The sequence below is a fragment of the Aspergillus pseudotamarii genome (genome assembly GCF_009193445.1).
Source record: "Aspergillus pseudotamarii strain CBS 117625 unplaced genomic scaffold BDV38scaffold_45, whole genome shotgun sequence".
Taxonomy (NCBI): domain Eukaryota; kingdom Fungi; phylum Ascomycota; class Eurotiomycetes; order Eurotiales; family Aspergillaceae; genus Aspergillus; species Aspergillus pseudotamarii.
In genome coordinates, this window is record NW_022475059.1 from 2380 (window position 1) to 29060 (window position 26681).

A 26681-nucleotide genomic window follows, 5' to 3' on the forward strand; every position below is an offset into this window, starting at 1 on the left:
CTAAGGAGGTCAATGGACAGGAAGAACAGGGACAAGAATTAGTTACTTTTGTAGTCGTTCTACTCAGTGAGTGACAGACACTCCCCTACCTTCTTGCCAGCGTATCCTTGCCTAGCTCACAGGCTATAGTCGATCCCCCGTAACAGTTTTATAGATCCTGCACTGGTGCTTCCTGGGTATGCTACTGTGAGCGGGATTGTTATTATCTAAATAGTTGGAATAATAGAAGTTTTAGCAGGATAAGAGCTTGAACTTAAGGTAGGTCTCCTGATAATATTAAGAGTAGAACCAAAGCATAGCCTTATAATAAGCTTTGTACCAGAAATGGGACTGTTAAGAGAGCTTTATACTGGTGTACGAAGGGTAAGGCTGATTCTTTCACGCGGTGTTGGTATGCGTGCCCTTTCGTTACCCTACCTCACTCCCTTACTCTCTCCTCATGCCTTGGCCTTGTTTGGAACTAATGGTAAAATCTAAAGGGCAAAAGCACTCCTCTGTAGATACGGATGTACCGTGAATACTTTGAGCCCGGGTCCCACCAACACCTTTGATTTGCCTAAGCGCCGGAGAGGAGCAGATGAAGATTCTCCAGCCAAGTATCGGCGCCACACCTGTGGGACCCAGGATGGCAGAACTCGGGGAGATTAAATTGCGAATCCCGTCGGGTTCCCGTATAGAGAGTGTGCGAGGTGAATGAATGGAGCGCATATTGTTGCAAGTGGCGGGCTGTTTGTTCATTAGGGTTCTGTTTACTTAGGCAAACGCTGTTATCGCAGTGGAGGTAAAAAATAGAAAGGTAGGCATTCATAGAGCGATGTACATATGGACAGTCTATAGCAGTCTTAGTCTCTCATGTAGTAACAACATCATAATGGTTTATCGGCCATTTTCTCCCTCAATCTCTTAGCCGCCAACCCTCCCAGCCGCAACATAGATCCACTGTCCTTCAACTCCAACACTGATACCTCCACCCCAAGGCTCTGCTTCCACCAATTTCGCACTTCAATTGCCACTAGCGAATCGACGCCTGACTCCGAAAGCGATAGCCCGAGGTCCAATGGCTCGTCATCCTCTCTCCGCATTAAGAATGTGGCCACGCGGTCCCTGATTTGTCCGGCAAGGAACTCTGCTGCCGACGGCTGGCTGAGAAGACTTGGGTCTGCATTGACGTCCAGGAGGAATGACTTGAGGCCGCTGCTCGTTGACTGAGACTGCACGGAGACCGTCTCGATATTTCGATAGATAGCCATCCGAGGATCGCGCTTCCAGATGATGTTGTTCTCAGGGTGCATAATGGGCAGTCTGCATTCCAGGGTTTGAACAACCTGGCTTGGGTTGTTGAAATGAATCCCCCGGCTGCCAGGTGCCTTCGGTCGGGCGGGAGAAGAACTTGGCGGCTTGGATGATCGGGCGATGGTAAGCTGGAGAGTATCAAGGAACTCCTGCTCGGTGATCAAATGCCCTGCGCTTGCGAGCATACCATCTTTGGCTGCTGGGGTGCGACTAATGTACCCAACATCGTTGACGGCCCCGATATCCATGACTGACGCTGGCAGCCCAAGGTTATGTCTATATTGAGCGAAGGCATCGAGGAAGGTGTTCGACGCGGCATAATTGGCCTGCCCATAGTATCCCACCATGCCACAAGCAGACGAGAACAACACGAAAAACTCGAGTTCCTCGTTTGGTAGCGCGTTGTGGATATTCCAGGTCCCTTTCACCCTGGGTCGGATGACTTTTTGATACGCTTCGAGATCCATGTCAAGGGCTCCGACGTCATGAAGCACCATGGCCATTTGCATGACGCCAGCAATGGGCATTGGCGCCTCGTCGATTGCGTTTTTCACTACGGCGGGATCACTGACGTCGCCTGCCCAGGCCTGCACCTTACAGCCCATAAGGTTGAGCTCTTGAATGAAGGATCTATCTTCCTCGGATGTGCCCGCTGAGCGCGATAGGAAGATAATATGCTTGGCGCCGTGGGTTGTCATCCACCTAGCGATAGCTTGTCCTAGGCCTCCCATCCCGCCCACTAGGAGATAGGCTCGATCGTGTCGGAAGGACGGCGTAGGCGTTTCAGGAGTCCAGGGGAGTGAGGTCTCGGTGTCAGGCAACTTGATCACCACCTTTCCAATATGGATTCCTTGCTGCATGTACCGGAAGGCCTCTTCGACTTCATCTACAGCAAAGGAAGTGATCGGATGGATCGGCGTGATGTGACCCTCAGAACAAAGCTCGACCATCAGCCGCATCAACCTCGCGGTACCAGGTTTGTTGATCGCAACATACTTGGTAAGGTCGATTCCCATATATGTGCGGTTGTCTTCGAACTTATCGAGAGCCAACTGGCCCCGGCCGATCATGTCGCGTTTCCCGATTTCGACCAAGCAACCCGATGACGCTACGCACTCCCACGAGGCGTGCAGCAACTCACCAGCGAGTGAGTTGAGCACGCAGTCAACACCGGCCCCATTGGTGGCATCCATTAGGTTGTCTCGGAAACTAATGTCTCGAGAATGGAAAATTCGATCGCGTGGGATGCCCAGTTCTTCCACTAAGAAAGTTGCTTTTTTCTCTGAGCCAACCGTGCAGTAGATGTTTGCCCCGATCCAACGGGCAACTCGAATGGCTGCGATCCCTACTCCACCTGCAGCTGAGTGGATCAAGATAGACTGCCCCTTTTCGAGACGCGCTTTGTCAACCAGACTCAGTAGAACCGTGGTATACACTGCGGGCATAGTTGCAGCGTCTTCGAAGCTGAGATGGCTAGGTATGGGCACGACACAGCTGCCATATCGTTGAACCTGTGTTGCCAAACCAGTTGAGTCAGCTCCAAGGGTCATCACTCGGTCTCCAACTCGAATGTGGTTGACGCCCGCGCCAACCTTCCTGACATATCCGGCACCCTCGACGCCCAGAACGGCGTCACCCGAGCCGCTATCGACGATACCGATAGCAACGAGGACATCCTTGAAGTTCAGGCCGACCGCTTTCATTTCGATCTGGACTTGATCGGCTGGGAGCTCCGGCAGCTGTCGTCCACACCAATGCAGAGACTGCAACAAGCCTCGTTTGCCAATCGCCAAGGCTTTAGTATCGGCTGGGGGCGCTTCCTCTTTCAATGCCGTTTCTACTGCGAACCAGTGGAACCGTCCAACATGCACTTCGCCGCTGATCCAGGAGAACTCCATATCTGGGTCGAGATCGCTCGTATCGTCTTTGGTTTTCTGGACATGTTTGGTCACGTTTACTACTGCATCAGCTGCGCCAGCGGAGTCATGATGTTCAAGTTCGAGGGTGGCCAGCGGTATGGCAAGCTCTGAACGAATTGTTCGAGCCATTCCAAGAATCAGGGCTGCATGAGGATCCTTCGATTTAACTTGCGCCAGAGATGTAAGCCAGACTACCGCGGCCTGGTCCAAGGACTGGATTAGCTGAAGGAACCGATTCCAGTCGGCTTCGATCGGTTCCTTTAGGAAAGGTTGTTCTAGGTCGACGAATGAAATGACATCCTGTCCAGCAGGGGGTTGCTCTTTCTGTCCCCACTGGCAGTGCTGAGTCTGGTAGCCACGGCTTCGTAATAGTGCCTCTACCCGAAGTGACAACGGGTGAATTCGAGCCGGTCCTGACAGAAGCGTGATGGTTGTTGGGTATTCAAAATGGACTGCTGGCCTTGCAATGATATTCGCATTGACTTGATAAGGCCGCTCGTTGTCAAACGTCACCGTCTCACATCCACCGAAACCTGCAGCGCGTAGCCTTGTATCCCATTGCTCGGGGGAAATGAAAGGATAATCAATACGACCGTCAGCTTCGCCGAGCCACCAGCCGGAAAAGAGGCCCTGAGTAGAGTTAACCTTGACTATATTCCTATCGCTTCCGGGTTGGTCTCACCATAATATAACCAATGCCGTTTATCACTACTGCTGTTAGCCTGGAAGTTGTCCCATTGATTTCAAAAAGCAGCGACTTACTCGGAGACAGCTCCTGCAAAAAAAGCCGGCCTTGCGGCCTTAACAGGCTCCGAACATGGACAAGCGTGTCATGGAGAAATGGTGTTGCATGTAGAACCTAGGTCAAGTTTAGCAAATTTGGAACGCGCACAATACGCCTGCGACGACTTTAGAATACTTACGTTGGACGCTATGATAAGATCATATTCTTCGCGGTTGAAGCCCTGCTCCAACGGGTTTCTGGAAATATCAAGCACTTTGTACTCAATGGCGTCATACTCTTTGAATCTCTCCATCGCAGTCGGGAAGAAGCCAGATGACACGTCAGTAAAAGTATACTGAAGGTATAACCGCTCTCCAAACTCCGACCGGAGTTGTTCAAGAACCTTCCCGGTGAGCCCACCAGTGCCAGCCCCAATCTCTAAGATCTTCATTTGTGGGTGCATGTGGCCGAGTAATTGGAAGAACTCGCTTACATCCCACACGTCATTCATCCAAGTGTATATAGCGGACAGTGTACCATCATGAATCAGCAGATCCAGAAAGTCAGTGTTACCCTCGAAAACGTTGACCACTTGATTGTACGTCCGCCAAATAGCAGTTGCAATTGGTCCACAGCCGGCGTTCTCGCACTGCTGGAATACAGTCGAAATCAGCTTGACACGCTTCTCCGAGGACATGTTGACTAAATCCACCGAGTCATCGACAAGAATATAGCCGGGCTGGATGAAGCGACCGCATTGAGTCGAAAGCCACTTTCGATACCGCTCGAAATGCGGTTGAGTGGCCGTAACACCCTGCAATGCCTTGTTTGACTCCACTGCACAAAGTAGATAGAGCCTCTCTAGGAGAGCAAGCGGCTCTCGGATATCGTATATCGGGCGTGTCAGGTCGCCGCTATTGAGGAACTCGAAGGCTGGCTTCCAATGCAATGATAAAGCAGTCAAGTCTTGGCCAGTTTCGTCTGGCTCCAACCGGGAACCAGTAAACCTTTTCAGAAGGAAGGCCAGTTCTCCGTTCTCATCAATACCGCATGAATGGCCCTGGGGCACCGTGCCACCATTGCTTGTAGCACTGATGTGAATTTTCTGCTTGGTGCCCCCACACACATACATTTCCTCGATAAATGTTGGCATTACAAGGTCTCTGAATGAACGGTAATCACCCTTCACTGAGGCTACTGTCCAAGTTTGGAAGGCCATATCGAGAGTTGAAGGGTGCAGCACATATGATGATTCGGATTGCTCTCCGGGATTGTCAAACATGGCTGCGACTGCTTTCGTCTCCGTGACGCTTGCTGTGATATCTCGTAGCCCACTGAACCGAGGTCCATATTTCAGTCCAACCCGGGACATCGTCTCATACCACCGGGGTGAAGAGACTTTCCTGGGAAGCGCCAAAGGAATATTTTTAGATGAGGAAGGGCGAGAAGACGCAAGACCTGTTCGAACTAGGCCGAAGCAGTGCTCCATCCACTTCTCCCCGTCGAACGACACGATCTGGAACTCAAGCCAGTCGCTATTAGTGCTTGCTGTTAGCCGCTGGGGGCGAAGGGTTGTAACAAGTTCGATAGGCTTGTCCTCATGAAGTATCAATGCCTGTTTAAGCTCCATGCTTTTCAAACTGTAGTCCCGCTTGCTACCATCACTAAGCTGGAAAGCTGCCTCACCAGCCATCGCGATGTATCCTGCAGCTGGAAAAACAATATCATTCCCCAAACAGTGCTCGCTTAGCCAGGGAACGTTAACAATGCGGAGATCGTTCCGCCAGGTTGGAGACAGATCTGCTCCCTCAAGAGTACGCACGCCCAGCAAATCATGCGGAAGATCCTTGCGGAACCTCCAGTTCTTCATGACCCTTGTTTCAGACCAATATTCTCGCTCGTAGTGCCAGGGATATGTCGGGAGGTCAGTCAATACCACCGAGTGCACCGGATCGGTAGGAACACAGATGTGCACCCCTGCTGTGTAAAGCTGACCTATCGCATTCAGGAACGAGTCGGTATCATTTTCACCACGGCATAGAGTGGATATATATTGCACAGGAATAGATATCTTCTGCGAGATCTGGCGCAGGGCGCCACGCAGAGTGGAGTGTGGCCCAACCTCCAACAATGCCATCTGAGGGCAATTAGAAAGCATCGACCTGACAGCATCATAGAATAGAACAGGATTCTCCAGATTGTGCTGCCAGTAGCTAGGGCCAAATTGAAACGCCTTGGAAAGAACCTTTCCTCCCTCAGCACTAGAGTAAAATGGGACCTTGGGTGAGCGAGGATCAATCATTTCTCTGATAAGCCCGCAGTAGGCCCCTCCGATAAGGCGCATATGGTCTGGAATGTTAGAATCCACTGTGATGAACGGATGCGATCCAAAATTGCATAGCTTAACAGAACAAGGGCAAGATGACGGGACATACCGGAGTGATATGCCGTTTCCACCTGTAGCTTTCTTACGAAGATCTCATCGTCGTGCTCTTTGATATCGTCAATGATCTTTTCCAGCATGTCGAGATCTCCAGCCAACGTGACACTGGACGGACTGTTTTCACACGCAACATTTACACCAGGGGCAAGAAAGCGAGATACTTCTGCTCTCCCCAACCCAACAGCTGCCATTCCACCCCTTCTTGGGGGGTTCTTGCAAGCATATCCACGATAGAAAGCGATGGCCATCGCTTCTTCCTTTGTCAGACACTCTGCTGCATAGGAAGCGGCAATCTCACCACTGGAATGACCAACAACTGCCGAGGGCCTGACCCCCCAACATGATAAAAGGTCGACCAGAGCGATCTGGAGGGCAGTGCAGATTGGCTGGGCGCACTCTGCTCGTGAAAGTATGCGTTTGTCATCAGAATGACAAAGGACATCTGTTGGATTATGTTAGTCAGGGCCCGGTTCCATAAAGAAATCAATGACGGCATTCCTTCCATTGACCACAAAGGTGCATGCTCAAAGCCTTGTAGAATTCTATCCATCGATTGTATATTGGCCAGAAATGCTGGATAATCGGCCATGAGTTGGCGTCCCATATGAACCCTGATTCTGTCAGCCATTATATTCATGACAAGAGCTTAAGCATGCCGATGATACCCACCATTGCGCTCCCTGTCCTGTAAATACGAAGGCCGTTTGCTTCAAATTTCGACAAGGGACAGGCGTTGACTCTGGGAGTGGCTCCATTCCATTGGTCACGCAGAAAGCTCTATACTTTAAGTGCTCTCGTCTATGAGATAGAGTATACGCGACAGCATCCAACCGACCGGGGAATTTGGACAGATACTCTTGGTGACGTTTCACCATGACCTTCGCAGACTCTGGATGTCCGGCAGAGAATACCAGGACCGTCTTCTTCTGCTTGCGCGTTTTGGTTGAAGGTGGGGCAGGCTGTGGAACGCCCAATCCAAAAGAGGCCGCGGAATCGAGAATAAACTGGAAGCTCGCGTGAGATGAGAAAAAGGTGATAAGTTGGAATACTATCAACCTACGTGGACATTGGAGCCACCGATTCCGTATGAGTTTACACTCAGTCGCTCCGCACGGTCAGCAGGCCAAGGACAGGGGTCGACCGGGACAGCTAGCTTTGCTTCTTTCCAGGGGACTATGGTTGTTAGTAGCGAACTTGCTAAATGATGGCGAAATTCACGTACTTGCAGGATTTGGTGTATGGAACTTGATGTTTGGAATGATCGTCCGGTGCTCCAGAGACAATACCGCCTTGATCAGACTCGTGATGGTCGCTGCACCTTCGCTATGACCCAGGTTGGGTTTCACCTGAGGAAATGTCAGAATGTATGGACGAGTGCAATGTCGCCACAGGGAGGGGGGTGGGGTTGATAGAAGGAAGACACATACCGCGCCCATGTATACCCCATCCTTCCCAAAACAATTTGCAATCGCCTTGGCCTCAATCGGATCGCCTGTCAGCGTGCCAGTGCCATGTGTCTCTACCATAGCAGTCCGAGAAAGGTCAAGACCTGCGATGGCATACGCTTCACGAATTGCTGCTTCGTGAGCTTCAGCACTTGGATTGGTAACCCCGGCCGTCTTCCCGTCAGCATTACTGGCGGATGCTCGGATGACAGCCCGTATGGGGTTTCCGTCTCGGATGGCCTCGTCCAGGCGCTTGATATATAACACTGTCACGGCTTCGCCTCGAGCATAACCATCTGCCTCGGCGTCAAAGGACTTGGACGAGCCTTCAGGAGACAGAGCCGCCTGAACACTCATAGCGACTGTCATTCCAGGTGACATTATCAGGTTGGCACCAGCAACAATTGCCGATGTAATGGAACCTCGCTGAATCTCCTGTATGGCCTCATGTAATCCTATCCCAGCTGACGAACAGGCAGTCTTAACCATAATACTATATACTTCATCAATACCAATCGGTTGACCGCAGTGGATCGAGTCAACCTACCTAGGACCTTTTAGATCGTATTCGTAGGAAATTCGATTGGCGATGGCAAAGTCAAGTACACCGATTAGGGTATATGGATCGTAGAAATTCACGTCCTTGTGATGCAAATCCTGCCAGTCTTCTGAGAACAGACCCACGTATGTCCCAATCTTCTTCCCACGCCAGTTCGACTCGCCCGCCCTCTCCAATGCCTCACGAACCACCTCGAGGACTAACCGTTGGCTGGGATCCAATTGAGCTGCTTCGGCGGCGGTGATACTGAAGGTGGAAGGGTCGAACTTTGAAAGGTCGGTGTCATTAAGGAAGTAACCATGCTTGGTGATAATGGTACCGGGTTTGCCGTGTGGACTATAGTATGCATCGGCATTGTATCGGTTGGAGGGGGTGGAGGAGCGTGCATCCTTCTTGTTGATGAGGAAGTCATACAAGGCTTCATCGTCTCGAATACCGCCCGGTAATCGCATCCCCATTCCACAGATGGCGATAGGGACAGTAGAGCGAGACATCGGCTCAGGTGTTAGTCTGCCGGCCGTGGATGCCAGATCCACGCCGCCAGTTGTACACGTATCCTGGCCATGGCCATTCGACAGAGAACTATTCAAGAGACCATTTAGGTCGCCATCCAAAGGTTGGTGCATGTTGAATGGATCGAGGGCTCCGTTCGATGTCGATTTGGGCACGACCACCGAAGGATTGGGGAGCGCACAAGCCTTATATAAACCTAAGAGGACTTTAAAGGAACAATTTCCTCGGAAAATTCATGCATATCTTCTTGCGACCATGATATTTTCAAGTCCACTCACACCGCCTCAAAAGGCAACTTAAAAGACCATACGCAAGCTCAAGGGGATGCCACATCACCGCCCTTTGTTGAGATACCAGGCGCAGCAGAGGTAAATGATAGTCCACATACGTAAGGAATGGTTAACCCAGCAATGGCGAGTTAGCATTGAGCCACCCACACACAGGCCGCCATATCTCCTGCGTATTGCAGCAGGTGGATACCGATTATATCCCTTGCGTCTACTCGGCGATCAGATATTTACCACGTAAGGCCCTTGAGCTTAATTTGCGGCAAGGCGGTCCTGTCCATCCTCTAACGATTCTACTAATCGTGCGCTCGGGCAATACTTCCTGATGACGATTCATATAGATAGAATATGGAAGGTTATCGCCATGAATTAAGTTACCATATTTAAACCTGGTATGTTAGCTCTCGCTAAAGGTAAAGGGCTCTCTCCAGTATAGCTACAGGGCACAAAATACAAGGAGAAGGCCCAAGTAAGGGATCCCACGATTGTCTTGAAATGGCGGAGGTATTGTTGTGCATACCGGGTCACTCATGGACATGCAAGCATGTTTACCATGTGCAGATGGTCAGGTAGCCGAGATACTAACTGTCATGTTGCCTCCGACTCGCATATCAAGGCCAGTACCTTTCCAGGAATGATTCCCTCCCCTCTGCAATCCACTTTTCATCTATACTCATATCGACCTCAAACATATGGTCCCCAGGTTGCAAGTCAAGCCTTACCGGTGCAAGCTCCCTCAGTCGCTCTGCAAACTTAGTTGAACAAATATGTGGGATCTAAATGTGTCGCACTCTACTGTTAACAAAATGTAGCGAGGCTGGAAAGGAAAATAGAACATACCAGCGTGTCTTCGGTTCCGTGGATAACCCAAGTCGGAATTCCTGCGTCTGCTGACTTTTCTTCTTTCTTCAACAACCCCATGAGCAATCCGAACATGTCCTTGTCCCCGTTCCCCTTTATGAGCCTGGGCAGGTAGCACTGCTGTAAAATACACAGTAGCAATTCCCACATATCGAGGGTAGGGTTCTGCCCCGTCCTAATTGATCCTGGTCTCATATTTTTGATGTAGTTGCGAATCAAGCCCTCGGCTTGTCTTGGGGGTGGTGCCTTTGTCCCCATGAATTTCCGGGGTCGAGGGATCCTTAATTCTGGCACGTTTGGATCCAGGGGCGATGAAATGGATATAACGGCTTTGATTGTTATTGGCTTCGCTTCTTTCCCCCTGGCATTAACTCTTGACATAGAGTCTCTGCATAATATAGAAGACAACCCCAAGGCCGAGTAAACTGCCAAACAACCTCCTGAGCTCTCTCCACAACATAACACGCGTGAGAGGTCGGGGATAACGCCCCACCGCCGTTCTTCAGCAATGTCTACCAAATCTCTCTGAATCCACTGCCAGAAGTGGTCTATATCGCTCAAAATATCTGCCCCGTTGGATTCGGGGAGGAGTCGGTAGTCAGGAGAGACGATGATAGCGCCGTTTGCGTATGCGAGGTCGAGGCACCATCGAGAAAACCAGGGTTCATAGTTGCGTTGACCTAGAATGAAGCCTCCGCCATGGAACCTCACCATCACGGGACGCTTTTCCTTGTGACGAGAGCGGTCATATAAGTTGTTGGGTATTAAAATTGTCGCTTCCAGGGACTGATTATTGATGACGCGGTAAGGGAGGTCAATGAGGATGAACGGGTGAAACCGCGACATGGCATTGGTTTTGGCCATTGATATATGTGACTTTTCCTGAGTATGAATAAGGGACGATGGTTCGAGGAGGCGTGTGGGCTCTGAGGGACACAGAAGGTGTTCAGGTCGAGTGAAAAGCTAATCTATCGACACGCGTGAGCATCGTTTCAACTTATAATTACTTGAACATTCCCTCCCTATTTTTATGGGCTAGATTAATAACAATGGGCCTGACCAGTCTATAAGCCATGGAGAGTTGGTTGTGCATACTGCGCTATATACACCCCGTTAGAGGAACTCACATTCAATATAAGAGAGATGAGAGCAACATATGCTCGATGTCAGGCTTGTTCTTTGATACAAATTGTAGTCCATAGGCCGGACTTTTGTACGATTCAATTGAAATTCTCTATTGGGCTGATATTGACCTGGTATGAGCCCCTTGCAAGTGGGCTGCAGAAAGGGATGCATTTATGGCGAATATGACGTGGCCCCTTGGACCATTGTTGAAAATCACACCGCTACTACTAATACGTAGCTGAGTTCAATCCAGTCCCATCCTTAGACTCGTTTATGTGTAATCATCAGGTAAGTATAGCATTTTGAAGCCCCTTGCGTCTTTCCTTTTGACCACAATATATCAAAATCGTTCGACCAACTCGCATTCCCATGAGTTCCGGTCTATCGATTCTTAACTTGCATTGTAGTATCAAGCAAAGCGACCTCTCTGTACGTCGTCTGTTCTTTGGGTATGGCATCTCTGCTTTCGATATCTGTCGTAGCAGTGGTGGTTCTCCGCTTGCTCTGGACGCTGGCCGCCAAATTTCAGCATGGGCAAAGAGCCCGCCGATGGGGATGTGCCCCATTTCCCACCTACCCTAGTGACCTATTAGGGATTGGTCTTCTCAAGGAGGGCTTGACGGCACTCAAAGCCGATGTGATTTGTCCGATGTTCGAGCGTCGAATTGCGCACATCAGTGCGCGCGAAGGACGCTATGTGACCACCTGCGGGTGGACGATCTTGGGTCGGGAGACTTGCTTCACCATCGATCCTGAAAACATCCAAGCGGCTTGGGCCACTCAGTTTAAGGATTTCGTCTCAGGTGACTTGAGGTCGAGATTTCCTGGCCCGCTCGGCGGCAACAGCATCGTGAGTCTCTCTGTTGGTGTCATCGTCTGTTCTGCCTGATCCCGAAATGTTAATATAGCGCGAACAGATTACTACAGACGGAGAGGAATGGGCGAGGCATCGCGCTATTCTACGTCCCCAGTTTTCGCGCAGCCAGGTCAGTGACCTAGATCTCTATGAACGCCATCTGCAACAGGCAATGCTAGCAATTCCAGTGACCAATGGGAAGTGGACCGAACCCTTGGATATCCTGGAGATCTTCTGCCGGCTTACCATTGATTCGGCGACTGAGTTTCTCTTCGGAAAAAGCACTGAGAGCCAAATATCTGCCGCCACCGGTAAAAATACGGGGGAGGCCGATTTCGCACACCATCTCGATAAGTTCATAAATTACGCTGGAAAACGGGTTCGCCTGGAGAGTTTGTACTGGCTGGCCAATAACCAGGAGTCCCGATTTTCTGAAAACGAAGTTCAAAAATACGTGGACCGATATGTCCAGGATGCTATCAATGCCCATCAGGCAGGGAAGCTCCAGGCAGACCCCAAGCGGTCGCCTCAGTATATCTTTCTCCACGCATTGACGGCCGTCACGCAAGACCCTATTGAGCTCCGCACCCATGTTCTCAGCTTGCTCGTCGCCGGTCGCGACACCACCTCTTCCCTGCTCGGCTGGACCGTCCTGCTTCTTGCTCGTCATCCGGACGAGTTTCAGAAGCTCCGCCATGCAATTCTCAAAGCCTTCGGTCCCTATGATACCCCTAACAACCTCACGTTCGAATCCCTCAAAGCCTGTAGCTACCTACAGTATTGCCTAAATGAGAGTCTTCGATTGTATCCGGTCGCACCATTCAATCGCCGTGTTGTGGCCAGGGACACTACCCTCCCTCGTGGTGGCGGTCGTGACGGCCGGCAACCTATCTATGTGCGCAAAGGTCAGCTCATTATGGTCGGTATATATTCCATGCATCGGCGTAAGGATATCTGGGGACCCGATGCCGATGATTTCAAGCCTGGCCGGTGGGAAGGTCGTAAAATATCATGGGGGTATTTGCCTTTCAGTGGGGGACCAAGGGTATGCATCGGACAGCAGTTGGCCCTGACGGAGGCCGGATATGTCCTTGTTCGCTTGATCCAGCGGTTTGATGGGATGCAAGATGTTAACGCGGAGAAAGAGATTAAACAAAACGTGACCTTGACCAGTGCTCCTGCGCAGGGTGTTACTGTTCGATTGCATGCGCCAGAGGCATGAATGGATCAGTAGAGCCTGACGTTTCAATCTGCCTATTCCATTAACGTCAAAATAATGTAAAATAGTTAAGTAATGGCTTTGCTCATGGATATATATGCACTTATTATGTCAACAAAGCGTTAACGATCAAGGAAAACTGCTAATACTATGGGAACTCCAAGCTCCTTAATAAAATCCAAGCTAAAAGTCCTAAGTCTTCCCTGTCAGCTTCCAATACTAGACTTACTTCTATATAAATTTACACAGAAACTTTCTACAGGCCACAACAACGCTTTCACACCTAGAGCCAATGCCCACCTGTCCTAAATGGTAAGCCAAATCTTCTCTATCTTACGGTATTATGTTCCAGTAAATACTCCACTATAAGCAGCCCCGACAACGGGAAATTTCATAGATCTGTCTAATTCTCAATATAAAATTGCTTTTAACGGGGTTTACTGCAACTCCTATTCTACCGGTGGAGGCCACTTAACTAGTAACCTCCCACCATTTGACTTAAGTATGGCTGATCAGACAGGTAGCCCCTGGTACCTATACTCCATGGTTGTATATACTTAGTTGTTCTAACTGAGGGATTATATAGTATTAAAATTCTATTTTTTCAGTTACTTCTAAGATCTATCCTAATTTTCACTTGCTACAAGATTGTAAATATAATATCCTGTTGCAAATGATTGTCTGTAGCTACAGTGAGGTCATCACTAGATTCACTACTAACTGACCGACTGGTTTGGAAACCTTTGATTATGGAACGGGAGATTGTCTTGGCCAAAACTATGTATATATATATTACCTTTGCTAGACTCCTTTAGTAATATTGTCACAGGAAGAAAATAGACTACATGCTGTCCCAACTACCCGGTCTATCAGACTACGCTGGGTAAATTGATCAGATCTCTAATCTTACATTTGAATTCTCCTAGACGAATGTGTTTGATTCCTCAAATCCTGGGATTAACAGGAAAGGCCCTTGAAGCTAATGTTGATGCTGCCTAGTTAGTCCTAGCGCTGTGATTCTTCTTAAGAGATTTCTTTCCCACAGTCATGTTGATAGAACTAAGGAACAGAACCATCTAATCAACGAATACAACTTCGAGGCCCCTTTGTCAGCTAATCAATGTAATTACCCCTCTGGCTAGTGAACATCTGCTACAGACTTAATATGTAGCTTAATACAGCTCCAGGACATCCAGGAATAGGACAGAAATTCGGCAGCTAACCCTTTGAGCAGAGGTTCAACCTTTGCAATCACGTAAGAAGAGAAAAATGCGTGAGAGGTTGCCTGGCATACCATAATCTATGGCAAATACAGAGGAAGGATACCTATCCAGATGAATGACCAAGCGTCGGAAAATTTATCTTAGGTATCAAGCAACATTCATAGAATATAAGAAGCCGTAATTCCAAGCTACCTCGGACAAAAGGGCATTGTTATTCTCTATATCCCAGCATTGCATTCACATAAAACGCTAGAAGAATGACTCCGTAGCATCCATCAGAAGTGATTTGAAAAAGTACCACATTAAATGGGGTTGATATGGGCATGCAATTTCCCTTTGTATCTCGTCGGCTTCATATTCAAGATGGACCAAAACTTTAGTCTACGGTCCTATACGAGTCAGTAGAGACATATTAGTGGATGAGGAGTTGGACACGGTTACCCAGTAACCGGCATGCAAAAAAAAAAAAAAAAAAGGACTAAGGATATGTATCCTTGCGTAATATTAGACATGAAGGACAAAGTTCAATTATCTGTGTGCAGTCTTCTTTGCATATGCTCGGCCACCTAGGGAGAGGGACATATGATAAAGATCCGCCTTATGCATCGTATAGGAGACACCTCATCCTCAAATTCATCTTGTCTCACATTTTGTGATAATTGCAGCATTATTAAAATAGCTGTAATTAAAGTAAGAGGTAGGCAGTACAGAACGCCAAGATAGATGATCTGTGACCAAGGAGATACTTTGCTCGGTCAATAGGGTCATATGCTAGTCCACGACACTGTACAACTCTTCCTCATGAAGCACAACAAAGCCCTCTTCGATCCATCGTTGAGACCGCTGGCTGGTTGACATCTGCTTGGCCACGTACCGACGGAAGTAACGAGGCCAAGATCAATGGAAATGCACTTTTGCCCTTGTTAGCACCGTTGGAGGGCAAATACATCTTGAAATGTACCTACAGCGTTGTACTGTGACTGGCCCATAACGAAGATCATGCCACTAAGAGAGGAGGATAGGGCAAAGAGGTCCATCTCCTGAAGTAGCTTGTTCTGATGATCCCAGGTCCCCGTCAGTTTGGGCGCCAGCACCAGCTGCCATTCTTCTTTGGTCATCAGGTCAAATGGTCGATCCTAGATATTCAATCCGCGATTTTGATCCAGACTCTGAGGGAACAGGTATAACTTTGAGGACCAGGGTGCCTTGAATAACACCCTTGATTAGATTTGATCGCATTCCTTTAGGGCCGCCTCCGGAGTCTCCGCATCAGTAATATCGCACCACGAGGTAGCCACATTGACATCCTTAGTTGGCATCCACTTAGCGAGACTCCGACCAATCCCTCTCAACCACATTAACTGCATTGAATTCAAACACATGGACATATAACCTACAAGTAATACTCAGTCTTCTTTTTTCTCTTTTATTTTTCTTTTCTTTTCTTTTCTTTTCTTTTTTCTTTTTTTTTTTACGTTGCTGAGTAGCGGCGCGACCGCCTAGGTACCTACCCTTCTAGCTACAGCATACTATAAAAGTTTGCCGAAGGGGTATAACCATGTACATCGACAATTAAAAGCTTTTTAGGGAGTTACGTGAGGCAAGGTGATATCTATATACGACAATTCGAGATTATTCCGATCATTTTAATCAGGTCATAGGGGGTATATGCCTAGCTATTCTCTTTAGAACGCATTCAACTCTTCCTCTATCCTGGCCCACATCTGAGGACGTAGCAAAGCAGTGACTCGGTAATTCCCAGCATGGTCTTTCCCAAGCACATGAAGGTAAGGGGTCCCGAAGAGCTGATTGATCATCCTCGACCCCATTGGCGTGAAGCATAATGCAGTCCCTATTGGATTGCTCCTTGAGTCATCTGCCTCCCCTTGCTTGAGGACAGCGCTGGTGAAGTCCACCACGTGGAGAATTTCGCCCTTCGAGAGGTTGTTAAAGATTATTGGTGTGGCATTCCGGTCGCCAGGATTGTACTTATAATTGTTGCGTTTCCTGATGTGTTCCCGCTGCATCCTAAGGTAGCTCCAAATCTGCTCTTCTGTGGTCTGCTCGGACATATTTTCCCGGTGGACACGGGCAATGGGACCTAGACAACCGCTCGCCATTTCACGGGAAAAATTGGAATATGAAGCTGCAAGGAGATTTTGGATATACTCCTCCCGGGGGTTCCTTTGCAGAACTGGGAGCCTATAGCGCGCGTTAATGATGGTATAGAATGATATTGAACGTAATCCAGGCTCGGATAAAGCCACCATGTGAACTGCCCAAGCTGCAAACACATCTCCATCGGAAATAAAGGCATTTTTTGCCTCGGACTTGCAGCAAGCTACATGGCTGTGTTCACTTTGTGCTCGGCTTTTCAGTTCATCAAAGTAGTTTCCCTTAATGAACACGGTTCGCTCCTCGAACCTGGGGCCGGAGATATTCTGGAAGAAGATCCGCAGTGCGAAGAGCAATAGTCGGATGGGACCAAGCTGCTTTCGATCATTGAGTAAATCTTCTGTCTGTTCCTTCTTCTCAAGTTCCGTTCCAATGATATCTTCTCGCGCCGAGGCTAACGCTGATACTTCTTCTTCTTTGCCATTCAGGACTAAAGACCAGTTGTGTAGAAGAGATCGGGTACCCATAGCGTCCATGAGGACATGAGGCCACGAAAAGACAACAATCGTAGCATCGGTGAATGAGGTGATGTGGAGTGTGGTTAACGGCGTTTGCTCTTGAATTATTTCCTTGATTGTCACTGGTGCGCCGGGTCCTGCAAAAGTGCGAAGATCTGAAGGTAAAGGAAACACAGAGGAGCTCTTGGTCGGTTTAGGAAGCCGGCGTCCGAGCGGATGATCTTCGATGCTGGTATGAAAGACATCGTGGGTGAAGGTGAGCGATGGCTGGTCGACCGAGAATTGTTTAGGAACAACAATTTCCAGTCTGCCATCCGCCTTGAAAAAAAAATGAAAAGATTAGCTGTTTTTATTATCATAATCATCCGCATCGCATCGAGCAGTACCTTGCGCCGGAATCTTCCACCTAGCTTCCTCCAGTCACCTATTTCCAGGAGTCTTGAAAGAGAATCTGAGAGTCTCTTCGCATCAAGGACATCGTTAAAACGGAAGAGGTAGGAAGGGCAGCCGCGGAGACACTTCGCGTCATCGAGTAAGTGAACGGGATAAATATCGGATTCAAGCTCAGTAGACTTCGGTTGTCGACGGTCACGCATCCCAAGGAAATAACGAATTGCATCCATGTTGTTAGGTATATATTGAACAATTTGGGTCAGTAAAAGTGTGTCCCGACACGGGACCTTTAGGTAGAAGCAATGCCCTGAATCCCTTGCGCTACAGCCCTTCCATTCTTTACCAAAATTACGAAACTCTCCCTACGGCTGGCGAGAGCTAGTGGTTACATTACGATAGAATGGTCGATCATAAGTGAGACAAGTCATTGGCATGCAAGGGGCTTCATGCCGGATTGAGTTTCTGTACAAACTGTCGATCAGTTGTTGACAAAGGCGATGAATAAGGGGAAAACGTGGCAGACATTGTTTGGCGTCCATAGACAATATTGTAATATTCTGTGGCTTACCACCAGTTGCCAATTTCAGCCTTATGGTACTTCCGTTGAACGAATGGGGTCTATAGGTTAACTGCACTCCGCAGAATGGTCTTCTGCATCAGCTCGCCAAACGGCTCGTTATCCGGCTCTGGTGGAACATGCAAGAACGAACTTGGTCGGTTACAGTATGACGAGATGGGCGATATGAGAGGATATTCGTCATCTGTCAGTGAGAAACATTTCCTCGTCGAGTGTTTCCATCTCCCCAATCTGAAACCGTTCCGAGAGCACCTCGCCCAACGCCTGTCTGAATTTGATCGTCAATTTCTTGATGGAACAGACTTCGAATCTACCGCAAGGGAAAATATGGATACTGTCTTTTTTTCACAATTCGCTTCTCAAATGAATGCAGCGGAATATCCAGGCCGCACTCCTGAGAAGTCTAGACCATCATATCGAAGCGGAATTAGCAGAGATGCAAATTGCTGTTCCTAGGCTGGATCTTCCGTCTTACCATTTCGCGCCATTAAATATTGCCAAGTCATGTGCAGGGTGTAAGAACTGCGGCTCTACATCAGCAAAGACACGGAAGCCCTATCATCTAGTAGAATCAGTCGTGCCCCCGCAGGGAACGAGAGATTCTTTTGCTACGCAACGGAAACCAAACACCCGTCGCGTTCCATCAGAGATTCAATCCGGGGCCAAAGCTGCAGAGGAGAAACACGAAGCCGTGTTGCAAGCGGAACAAATGATACAGAAAGAAAATCCCACCGCAGGGCTGTGATGTTTCTGGAGTCATCGGGCACTCGATTTACATCCGGACCTTCTGTTAGTGAAAACCATAGATCAGAAGCGCTCGCAAATGCTGCACCACAATTATTGTGGAGGATCCAAATGGGAAGGCATTCATATTTCCGTGTGACCTATGTGATACATGGGGGGTAAGCTATAGTAACATCTACATCTCGCGTGGATCATCATCTCTAACATCTGGAAACGTGATCAAACAAGCGTTCCCCGGAGATGGAAACGCCTTATCACAGGACATTGCACGGGGTAATTACGAGCACCTCAGCGCAGGTGGAAGTATTGTTCTCCCCATCGTGGGAGAAAACCTGGTCCAGCCAGGCTGGAAGCTGAAAATGCAAATGAAAAATACGCAGCGAGAAATCATGGAGACGAATCATGAAGATAGCGAATGGGCGAATGGCGAGGGTAGTCACGAATGGGAGGAGAAGGAGAATGAAAAGGGCACGCATGATGGACTCAAATATGAGGATGTCTGAGACTGAGCCTAAGATGATTATGGATGGCTTTCCAGAACCTGTAGAGGGCGATCAGCCCACATCACACCAAGCTGTGGTTATTGAAGCCTCGTCAAGTGAGGAAGATGTCGCTCCCAGCCTGCAGAGGGGGGATGAGCTTGTCTGATATACTTTGTATGTCAGACTGTGTCTACAAACTGCTCCCTTTTATTTGGCTTAAATAACTCTGCTACAAACTAGACAGGCAATAATCATATGTAAAGTTGTATATATAGTTACGCACCATAATGAACAACACGGGGAGTGTAATTGAGAAAATAATATAACCGGTAAATTGTATGGTATGAAAGTGATGAATGATTGACAGTTGACTTGTATCATAAATATTATAGTGGCACAACAGCGATAGAGATTAGGCTTTTACGCCAGGCCCTATATGGACTAAACCATTTAGAGGAGGCAGAAATACCTTGTAACTATAAAAGGAATTTGGCAAAATGTACATACTATTCTGGGTAGAGGAAATACTGGTGTAGGAAGAAATCTGAAACGAAGCTACACAGCATCAGGTTGGGGGCGAAAGCATGGGTGCTCCATTTTGATCGTGCCATGTTGCAGGCGGGTAATGTTCCCTCCCGACCTCCGATAATCTAATCTCTTCAAGCTATGCGAATCTATGGCCTAAATACATATCCCGAGGTTCCTGGGTGTCCTTGTGTTCCCTGGGCGTCGGCGCTGCCGATACTATCGGCAAGGTGCCGACCATCCAGCCAACCTTCTCGGTAGTGAGCCGAAGTACCCTTCATGTTTTCTCACGGGCCGCTGGTCCATATATTACCTAAAATATATGAGAATTGGCTCTTGTCGATCATTCCCTGGTGAATACCCAAGAATTGATTGCCATTAAGCGAAATATGAATTCGTCGACTCGGCCTGTGGAGCACCGGGCTCGTCGATACGACCTCGTAAATTATGATATGCAATCCTTTGCGACGAAACGATGAACTACTGCAGGGGAAACTGAAGAAAGCCACATGGAAAAGAACATCACTTTGGACCCTGTCGGCCCCTGGGTCTCATAAAACGACTGTGGACTTGGATGATATAAAGACACTTGCGATGAGCATGGAGAGCTTGAAAGGAAACATCCCAATTCTTCATCTTGCCTCGACAATCCAAGATGCATCTTGTACGCGCTTGGCTGGCTTCGTGGCTTGTGCTACACGCCCAGAAGGGTCTGTCTCTGGTATTCGAGGAAATCAGCCATCTGCAAGTAGAACCGCATCCTCTAATTCTTCGTGGATCTGAATACTCGAACCTCGATCTACTCAAGCAGGATTCATTCTATTACAGTGGTAAGTGCGACTTCAAATGTCAAGATAATCACCACTTACCTATCTTTGCTCTCAGGGAAACAAGATGGCCAGTCATCTTTTGCCAACTTCACTGTCTCACTTACCGGCGAGCAAGAGAACATTGTTTCCATGGAGCGTTTTGCGAAACTGCTCGAATCTGTTCACTGCACCGACACTAGTGTCGCAGTAAACTTCAAAGAAGAGCAAGCATTTACCTACGCAGAGCAAGCCTGGAATTGGGTCAATGATATGGATGACCGCACATTTGTGTTAGTGATTGCAAAGGGATCCTGCAATGGGAACACCAACAGGCTTCCATTCATTGTTTCTGAAGTTACGTACGACAAAATCACCAAGACAACGAAGCTTCAGGGTAAAGGCTCAAGCTGGGACGAGATCGCACATACCTATGAGCTCAATGTAGGCAAACAAAGGACCTCTTCCTCCGCAGCAAGGCGCGATATCGACCGATCGGCATCTCTGGACTTCAACCAAGCTATACCGGTGAAAAGTGGAAGACTCCCGGTTGACAGTGTTGATGTTACCTGGGAATGTGCAGATTGCAGCACTCAAGGTGCCTTTGAGCTTGATTTCCATGTGAAGACTGTTGCTGGAATTCCCAAGACAGGAAGCTTGAGTCTGAGCCCCAACGGTGTATCAGCAACCTTTATGCCACGAGTTGCACTGGATGGTGACCTTAAGAACCAAAAAAGCGGCGAGATTGACCTCGGGAGGATTCCCCTTAGTGGTATCTCTATTCCAGGTGGTATCCTGAACATCGGGCCTCAGATTGTTTTCAGTCTCGGATATATGATGGGCCCATTGACTGGCTCTGCTACAGTCACGGCTGGGATTACTGCCAACCTTAATGATTCTGCTGTGGTATCTATAGACCTTGAATCACGTAGTGTGGAATCAGATGGCTGGACGCCTTCGGTGGAGCCAATTCCAGTGGCGGTTGACGCGGAGATCGAGGGTGCGATTGAGCTGCATCCTAAAGCATCATTGCAGATTTCTGCCCAGGTGATAGGTAATACCTCTACTCAAGGAACAAATATCCCAGGCTAACAAACATAGGCAAGGGAGTCGAGGTCGGTCTCAATTTGAAACCGAATCTTGCTGCGACTATGGCTGCTGTACATTGTAAGCACTTGCCGATGTATAATTCCTGATTCTTGAAATGCTGACATAACATAGCAACTGATGGAGTCTGCCCTGATGATCCCAAACACCGACAGAATGGCGTCACGGTCGACCCATCGGCGAGTGTTAGTCTCAACTTTGAAGCTACCTTTGGCGATGACAACGGGGAACCGGATGTTAATCATATCCTTGCGGTATGTGGCACTTAGCACTCCGAAAGGTTGGATCGCTAACAACTTGGACGTACAGGAATACACTGCGCCACTTGAATCACAATGTTATCCTCTTGGTCCCGGGCCCAGCAGCACCCCGACTCCCTCAGGAACCCTAACTCCATCCAGCAGTGTCCATCCAACTCCTTCAATAACTCCATCCTCTTCCTCAATTACGCCATCAGTGTCTACTACCCCTTCGTCGGCTCCACCCAGCTCATCAACATCCCCTTCTGCCTCCATCCCTCCGTCCACCTCGTCAGCAACTCAGCCAAGCAAACGCGCGCACCACCACCGACGTATGGGCTCTCATCGGCGACATGGAGTGTTGTAAAGGGATAGCCCGCTCACAACTTTGTGCACCCAGAAGGACAATCCTCTACTGTTCCATATCGCTATTTCTGGCTAAATCAATTTCTATCCCGGGTCACCTTTCGTTTTGTTCCGTGTCATAATACGATTAATCCTTGTTTCTTCCTTTGGTGTATTATACAGAGATCTTCGATGTCATCTTCTCTTATTTAATCAAATTCCACTGTTGCTTCGTCATTTGCACTAGTCCATTAGACATCTAAACATTGGATAGTTCTAAGTACGACATATAAAATGTTCATGAAAATTGAAAGAAATAAATTTCTATAAAGAGCCAGTAAATAACCCACAACCCAACAAATTCAGACTATTAGCGCCTTGGGACTTCCAAAATATCAATCATAACTTTGACGTAACCTGCCAATTATCTCAGCAAACTCAGACCCTCCACCAGGCAACTACCATGCTCGTATGAACATAGACCGATACGTTTTAACTAACCTGTCCCACTGTTGTGGATTCGAATCCCCCGTTCGGATGGATTAGCACCTTTGTATACCCGTCCTCTCTTTTATCAAACTTCTCGTACGCAACTTCCGCATGGTCGAGCCTGATCTCATGGGAGACGACAAAGCTAGGCTTTGCCTTGCCAGCGATAATCAAATCTCGCAGGTACCGGTTGTACGCTTTCACATTGCATTGACCAGTAGCAAGAGATAGACCCTGCAGCAAGTTAGTAAAGTGAACAAGCTGATGCTAGGGGAAAAACGCTTTCCTTCTCGAATAGCTTTCCAAAACTGAGACTAATTGCGCCCTTAGCAGCAACCTCATCAGATGCACCCGGGTCACTAGTGAGCGAGAAGATTAGCCCCATAAAATTACGGTATGGTGTGGGTGACCACTAACCTTGGCACATAGAGTCCAGGAATCCCCATGCCTCCGCAGGCCCTTGTGACACGGATCATATTCTCAAGCACAATGTTGGGCTTTTCCTTCGAGCCACTGGTGTCTACGGCCTGGTAGCCGACAGCATCCACCGAACGATCGACCTCTCCGCCGTTGAGGCGAATAATTTGGTCGACGGCATCGCCTTTAGTGAAGTCAATTGGGGTACAGCCGATCTTCTCTGCAACAGCCAGTCTCTCTGGAACACGGTCTACAACGAAGACGCGAGAGGCTCCACGCAGCTGGGCTGAGTAGGCTGCCATCAAGCCAACGGGGCCAGCACCAAACACAGCAATGCTTTCTCCTGATTTGAACCCAGAAATTTCGACACCATGCCAACCTTATCGTTTATCGTTAATACAGAGGCTCTAGGGGAGGGCGATTGTGTGACTCCATACCTGTCGGGAAGATATCTACAGCTCTTGGTTAATGAAAAGGGCAACAAGGTAAAGAGCGCTGGCGACTCACCTGCGAGAAGAACAAAGTCGGCTTCATGCTCCGTGCCCGGCGGCAACAACAGAGCGTTAAAGTCAGCATACGGGACTCGGATGTACTGAGCCTGGCCTTCACATTCCAATCAGATCAACTCGCCAACGTTTGGTCTTAGGATCAGCTAAAGCACATACCTCCGCGATATGGGCCCATAGCCACATAGCCTGCTGGAGATTAGCACAAGGAAATCGTATCCATCCGTGTTAATGTATTACCATAAGCACCACCCGCAAATCCGGGGTTGACACCGGTGCAGAACGCCGTTTTGCCTTCATCACAGTTGCGGCATCGACCATCCGCAACATTGAATGGCATGACAACGCGATCTCCTTTCTTCAACAGTGTAACCCCTTCTCCTAGTTCCTCGACGATACCCATGTTTTCGTGACCTTTTATGACTCATCAGTAACAGCCACCGTGCTATTTTCATGTCTTCGTACCAAATGTAATACCCGGCTCGGCGGCAGTTCTCCCTTCATACATGCTGAAGCATCATAAGTTTTATGCGCATTTTTTCGTCACTCTCCACCCCCCAAAAGTATACTTACTGCAGGTCAGAGCCGCAAATAGCGGCCTATCGCATGAGTTAGTAAGTCTTCCCAAGATGCGGCAATGTTGATAACCCACCGTCGTGACCTTGACAATGATATCGTCCGGATGTTCCAGCTTGGGCATCTCAACCTCTTGGACCCGGACCTTATGAGGGCCGACATAATTAACCGCTTTCATAGTGTTTGGGGCCATTGCGACAGGATTGAAAAGAAAGAATACGACAATTCAGGTCCGGAAAACACAGTTATCGCTTGTGAGGAAAAATCGCGGTGCGATCGATAGGCATTTTATACTCCAAGAGCTACCCCGCATCACTATCAAGGCACGCTATACTAATGCAATGCTATCGACGTAGTCGAATTACTTCAATAGAACTTCTTTTTCCCCTCACGGCCAAGCTTTAGGAGATAATCTCCGTAAAAGGTGAAGGTGGAGACTCTTCTACCGTTCTCGGCATCTTTCCCCGATGCTTGATGGGGAAAGATTTCCCCACTTAGACGATCTCCCATGCCCTAATCTTGACAATGGCGTCAACGGACCCGCTGCGTGGTTCTTTACTCTTTCGATCTTGCTTCTTCCCCTCATACTATTATTCGTGAAGTAGAAATAAAGCATCTTCCCCGGCCTGTGATGATGTCGCGCATTGAAGGCAACATCAATTTCCACCTTTCTTCGACTTTGACCGGTTCACACACCTGTTACTACTTAGCGCACAAGCACAATGTCACAAATCCTTCGATTCCGCTCCACGTGGGGTGTTGACACAGGCGATAACTACGAGAACTGGGCAAAGTGGCTTCCGACCTTGAAAGATCAAGGTTACGGTAAGAGACGTGAGAGTTCCCCGGGAGTCCTAGTCGACTAACGAGGTTCTGTGCGATCTTAGTGGGAATTGAAGTTGACATAGCTCCTCTGCACAACATATCCACGATCCGTCGCCTTTGCGATGAAGTCGGCCTAGAAATCTGTGTTATGTGAGTCTCTTGCACATGTGAACTCCACTCGATATTTCCCTCCCCGACATCTCTACAATGTAAACAACAACTCTTAACACCACACCCCAAGGATCCATTCCAAATGGCCTTGTTATGCAGGTCCAAAGCCGGTGGGCCTGACTCCAAAAGACCATCTTGAAAACTATCGCACCCAGCTCGAGATTGCCAAAACTCTTAAGCCATTCAAGATTAACGCACACTCTGGCGAGTACGGTTCCCAAGCCATACCTCATAACGGGAGGGTGACATTGACCATGAGAACAGTGATGGGTGGTCAACCGACCAAGCCGTTGAATTCTTCACGGGCACTCTCGCCATCGATGCCGAGCTCGGACTGCAAGGCATGGTGAGCCATGAAACTCATAGAAACCGGGTATTTTTCAACCCATACTCTACCGTGGCAGTTTTGAAAAGGGTCCCAAGGTAATACAAGCCGTCCACGATTAGACTTTCATGAGAGTTCAGCTAATGATTGACCCTAGTCTGCAAGTTACGGCCGACTTCTCCCATTTCGTTGTCGCCTGTGAACGTCTTCTAGACCAGGGCGAGGAGGACAAGGAACTTCTCCGCACTATCATTCCTCGTGTTAGTTTCAATTCCCATCGGAGCTCTCTTCCACGTTCTGACACGTACTTCCCTCTAGGTAACCCATATCCATGCAAGAATCGGAACAACGCAATCGTCGCAATGCCCAGAGCCCACCAACGACGTGTTCAAAGAGGAAAGGCGATTTTTTGAAGATTCCTGGAAACAGATTATCCAGTCGATTGTCCGAAGGAACTCATCCCCAGTTACTTTTGTTCCTGAATACGGGTATGTGGCCCTGACTTTACCTCGACGTCGTCGCTATGGATTTCAACAACTTCATTTCCTTCCCGTCTAGATGCTCTATCTGCGCATGTGCTAACATATTCTATGACACTTAGACCATTCCCATACCATCCCTTCGGCGCTGCTGCTAACTACTCCGACGTTGCTGATAGTGAAGGTCGTCGCCTTCAGACCCTCTTCGAGACATTCGCCAAGGAGGCGGCCTCGTAAGTGGTGGTTGGGTCAAGCTGAGAGCTTGAAAGAAATCTCTTTTATAGATTATAGATTATATAAGATCAGAAGATAAAGACCTGACTATGAAAATTAAGTATTGGACAACTGTTAAATACAAACGTTTGAAACCAAGAATCGGAACAAACTATATGGATCCAAGTAAATTAATTCGTTTCGTGTCATGTATTACCCAGTTTGAGCTTGGTTGTTACTTAATCGCGACCGTTCATTAGTTACCTCAGCCAACATCCAGATCATTAGTGCATACCTATCAACTTATACAAAGTTCTATATAATCTGCCACCAATGCCGAAGGGCTTAGCTATAAGCATAGC

At 48.4% G+C, this 26681-nt stretch overlaps 9 protein-coding genes across 9 annotated transcripts; 4 read left to right on the forward strand and 5 right to left on the reverse strand.

The window, feature by feature from the left end:
• Window positions 1-866: 866 nt before the first annotated feature.
• On the reverse strand, window positions 867-9009 carry BDV38DRAFT_294724 (type I polyketide synthase; the record flags this gene model as incomplete). The annotated part of the gene is made up of 11 exons (XM_032062555.1): window positions 867-3842; window positions 3895-3920; window positions 3975-4071; window positions 4136-6285; window positions 6372-6821; window positions 6889-6990; window positions 7215-7383; window positions 7440-7552; window positions 7680-7725; window positions 7807-8317; window positions 8372-9009. 11 exons carry the CDS (start codon window positions 9007-9009, stop codon window positions 867-869), a joined length of 7278 nt encoding a protein of 2425 aa, XP_031911268.1.
• Window positions 9010-9794: 785 nt separating this feature from the next.
• On the reverse strand, window positions 9795-10890 carry BDV38DRAFT_272911 (Alpha/Beta hydrolase protein; the record flags this gene model as incomplete). The annotated part of the gene is made up of 2 exons (XM_032057579.1): window positions 9795-9959; window positions 10024-10890. The coding sequence occupies 2 exons, from the start codon at window positions 10888-10890 to the stop codon at window positions 9795-9797; spliced, it is 1032 nt and encodes a 343-aa protein (XP_031911269.1).
• A 730-nt stretch (window positions 10891-11620) lies between these two features.
• On the forward strand, window positions 11621-13247 carry BDV38DRAFT_285040 (cytochrome P450; the record flags this gene model as incomplete). The annotated part of the gene is made up of 2 exons (XM_032060401.1): window positions 11621-12019; window positions 12087-13247. 2 exons carry the CDS (start codon window positions 11621-11623, stop codon window positions 13245-13247), a joined length of 1560 nt encoding a protein of 519 aa, XP_031911270.1.
• Window positions 13248-15238: 1991 nt separating this feature from the next.
• On the reverse strand, window positions 15239-15585 carry BDV38DRAFT_285041 (uncharacterized protein; the record flags this gene model as incomplete). Its single annotated transcript, XM_032060402.1, has 3 exons — window positions 15239-15288; window positions 15342-15378; window positions 15433-15585. 3 exons carry the CDS (start codon window positions 15583-15585, stop codon window positions 15239-15241), a joined length of 240 nt encoding a protein of 79 aa, XP_031911271.1.
• Window positions 15586-16152: 567 nt separating this feature from the next.
• On the reverse strand, window positions 16153-17723 carry BDV38DRAFT_285042 (uncharacterized protein; the record flags this gene model as incomplete). The annotated part of the gene is made up of 2 exons (XM_032060403.1): window positions 16153-17418; window positions 17487-17723. The coding sequence occupies 2 exons, from the start codon at window positions 17721-17723 to the stop codon at window positions 16153-16155; spliced, it is 1503 nt and encodes a 500-aa protein (XP_031911272.1).
• Window positions 17724-18136: 413 nt separating this feature from the next.
• Window positions 18137-19317, forward strand: BDV38DRAFT_285043 (uncharacterized protein; the record flags this gene model as incomplete). Its single annotated transcript, XM_032060404.1, has 3 exons — window positions 18137-18406; window positions 18444-18811; window positions 18882-19317. The coding sequence occupies 3 exons, from the start codon at window positions 18137-18139 to the stop codon at window positions 19315-19317; spliced, it is 1074 nt and encodes a 357-aa protein (XP_031911273.1).
• A 1039-nt stretch (window positions 19318-20356) lies between these two features.
• Window positions 20357-22340, forward strand: BDV38DRAFT_294725 (uncharacterized protein; the record flags this gene model as incomplete). Its single annotated transcript, XM_032062556.1, has 5 exons — window positions 20357-20651; window positions 20707-21681; window positions 21729-21794; window positions 21849-21988; window positions 22044-22340. Exons 1-5 carry the CDS (start codon window positions 20477-20479, stop codon window positions 22338-22340), a joined length of 1653 nt encoding a protein of 550 aa, XP_031911274.1. The 5' UTR covers window positions 20357-20476.
• Window positions 22341-22598: 258 nt separating this feature from the next.
• On the reverse strand, window positions 22599-24547 carry BDV38DRAFT_252731 (glutathione-independent formaldehyde dehydrogenase; the record flags this gene model as incomplete). Its single annotated transcript, XM_032055170.1, has 9 exons — window positions 24383-24547; window positions 24196-24329; window positions 23971-24144; window positions 23890-23919; window positions 23732-23827; window positions 23662-23676; window positions 23225-23603; window positions 23094-23166; window positions 22599-23041 (listed from the first exon to the last, which is right to left on the reverse strand). Coding segments are annotated over exons 2-9 (1037 nt in total), but the record flags the coding sequence as incomplete, so codon positions are not given.
• A 481-nt stretch (window positions 24548-25028) lies between these two features.
• BDV38DRAFT_285046 (sugar phosphate isomerase/epimerase family protein) lies at window positions 25029-26343 on the forward strand (the record flags this gene model as incomplete). The annotated part of the gene is made up of 7 exons (XM_032060405.1): window positions 25029-25131; window positions 25194-25281; window positions 25373-25510; window positions 25567-25725; window positions 25785-25887; window positions 25946-26115; window positions 26229-26343. The coding sequence occupies 7 exons, from the start codon at window positions 25029-25031 to the stop codon at window positions 26341-26343; spliced, it is 876 nt and encodes a 291-aa protein (XP_031911276.1).
• Between the last annotated feature and the right edge of the window lie 338 nt (window positions 26344-26681).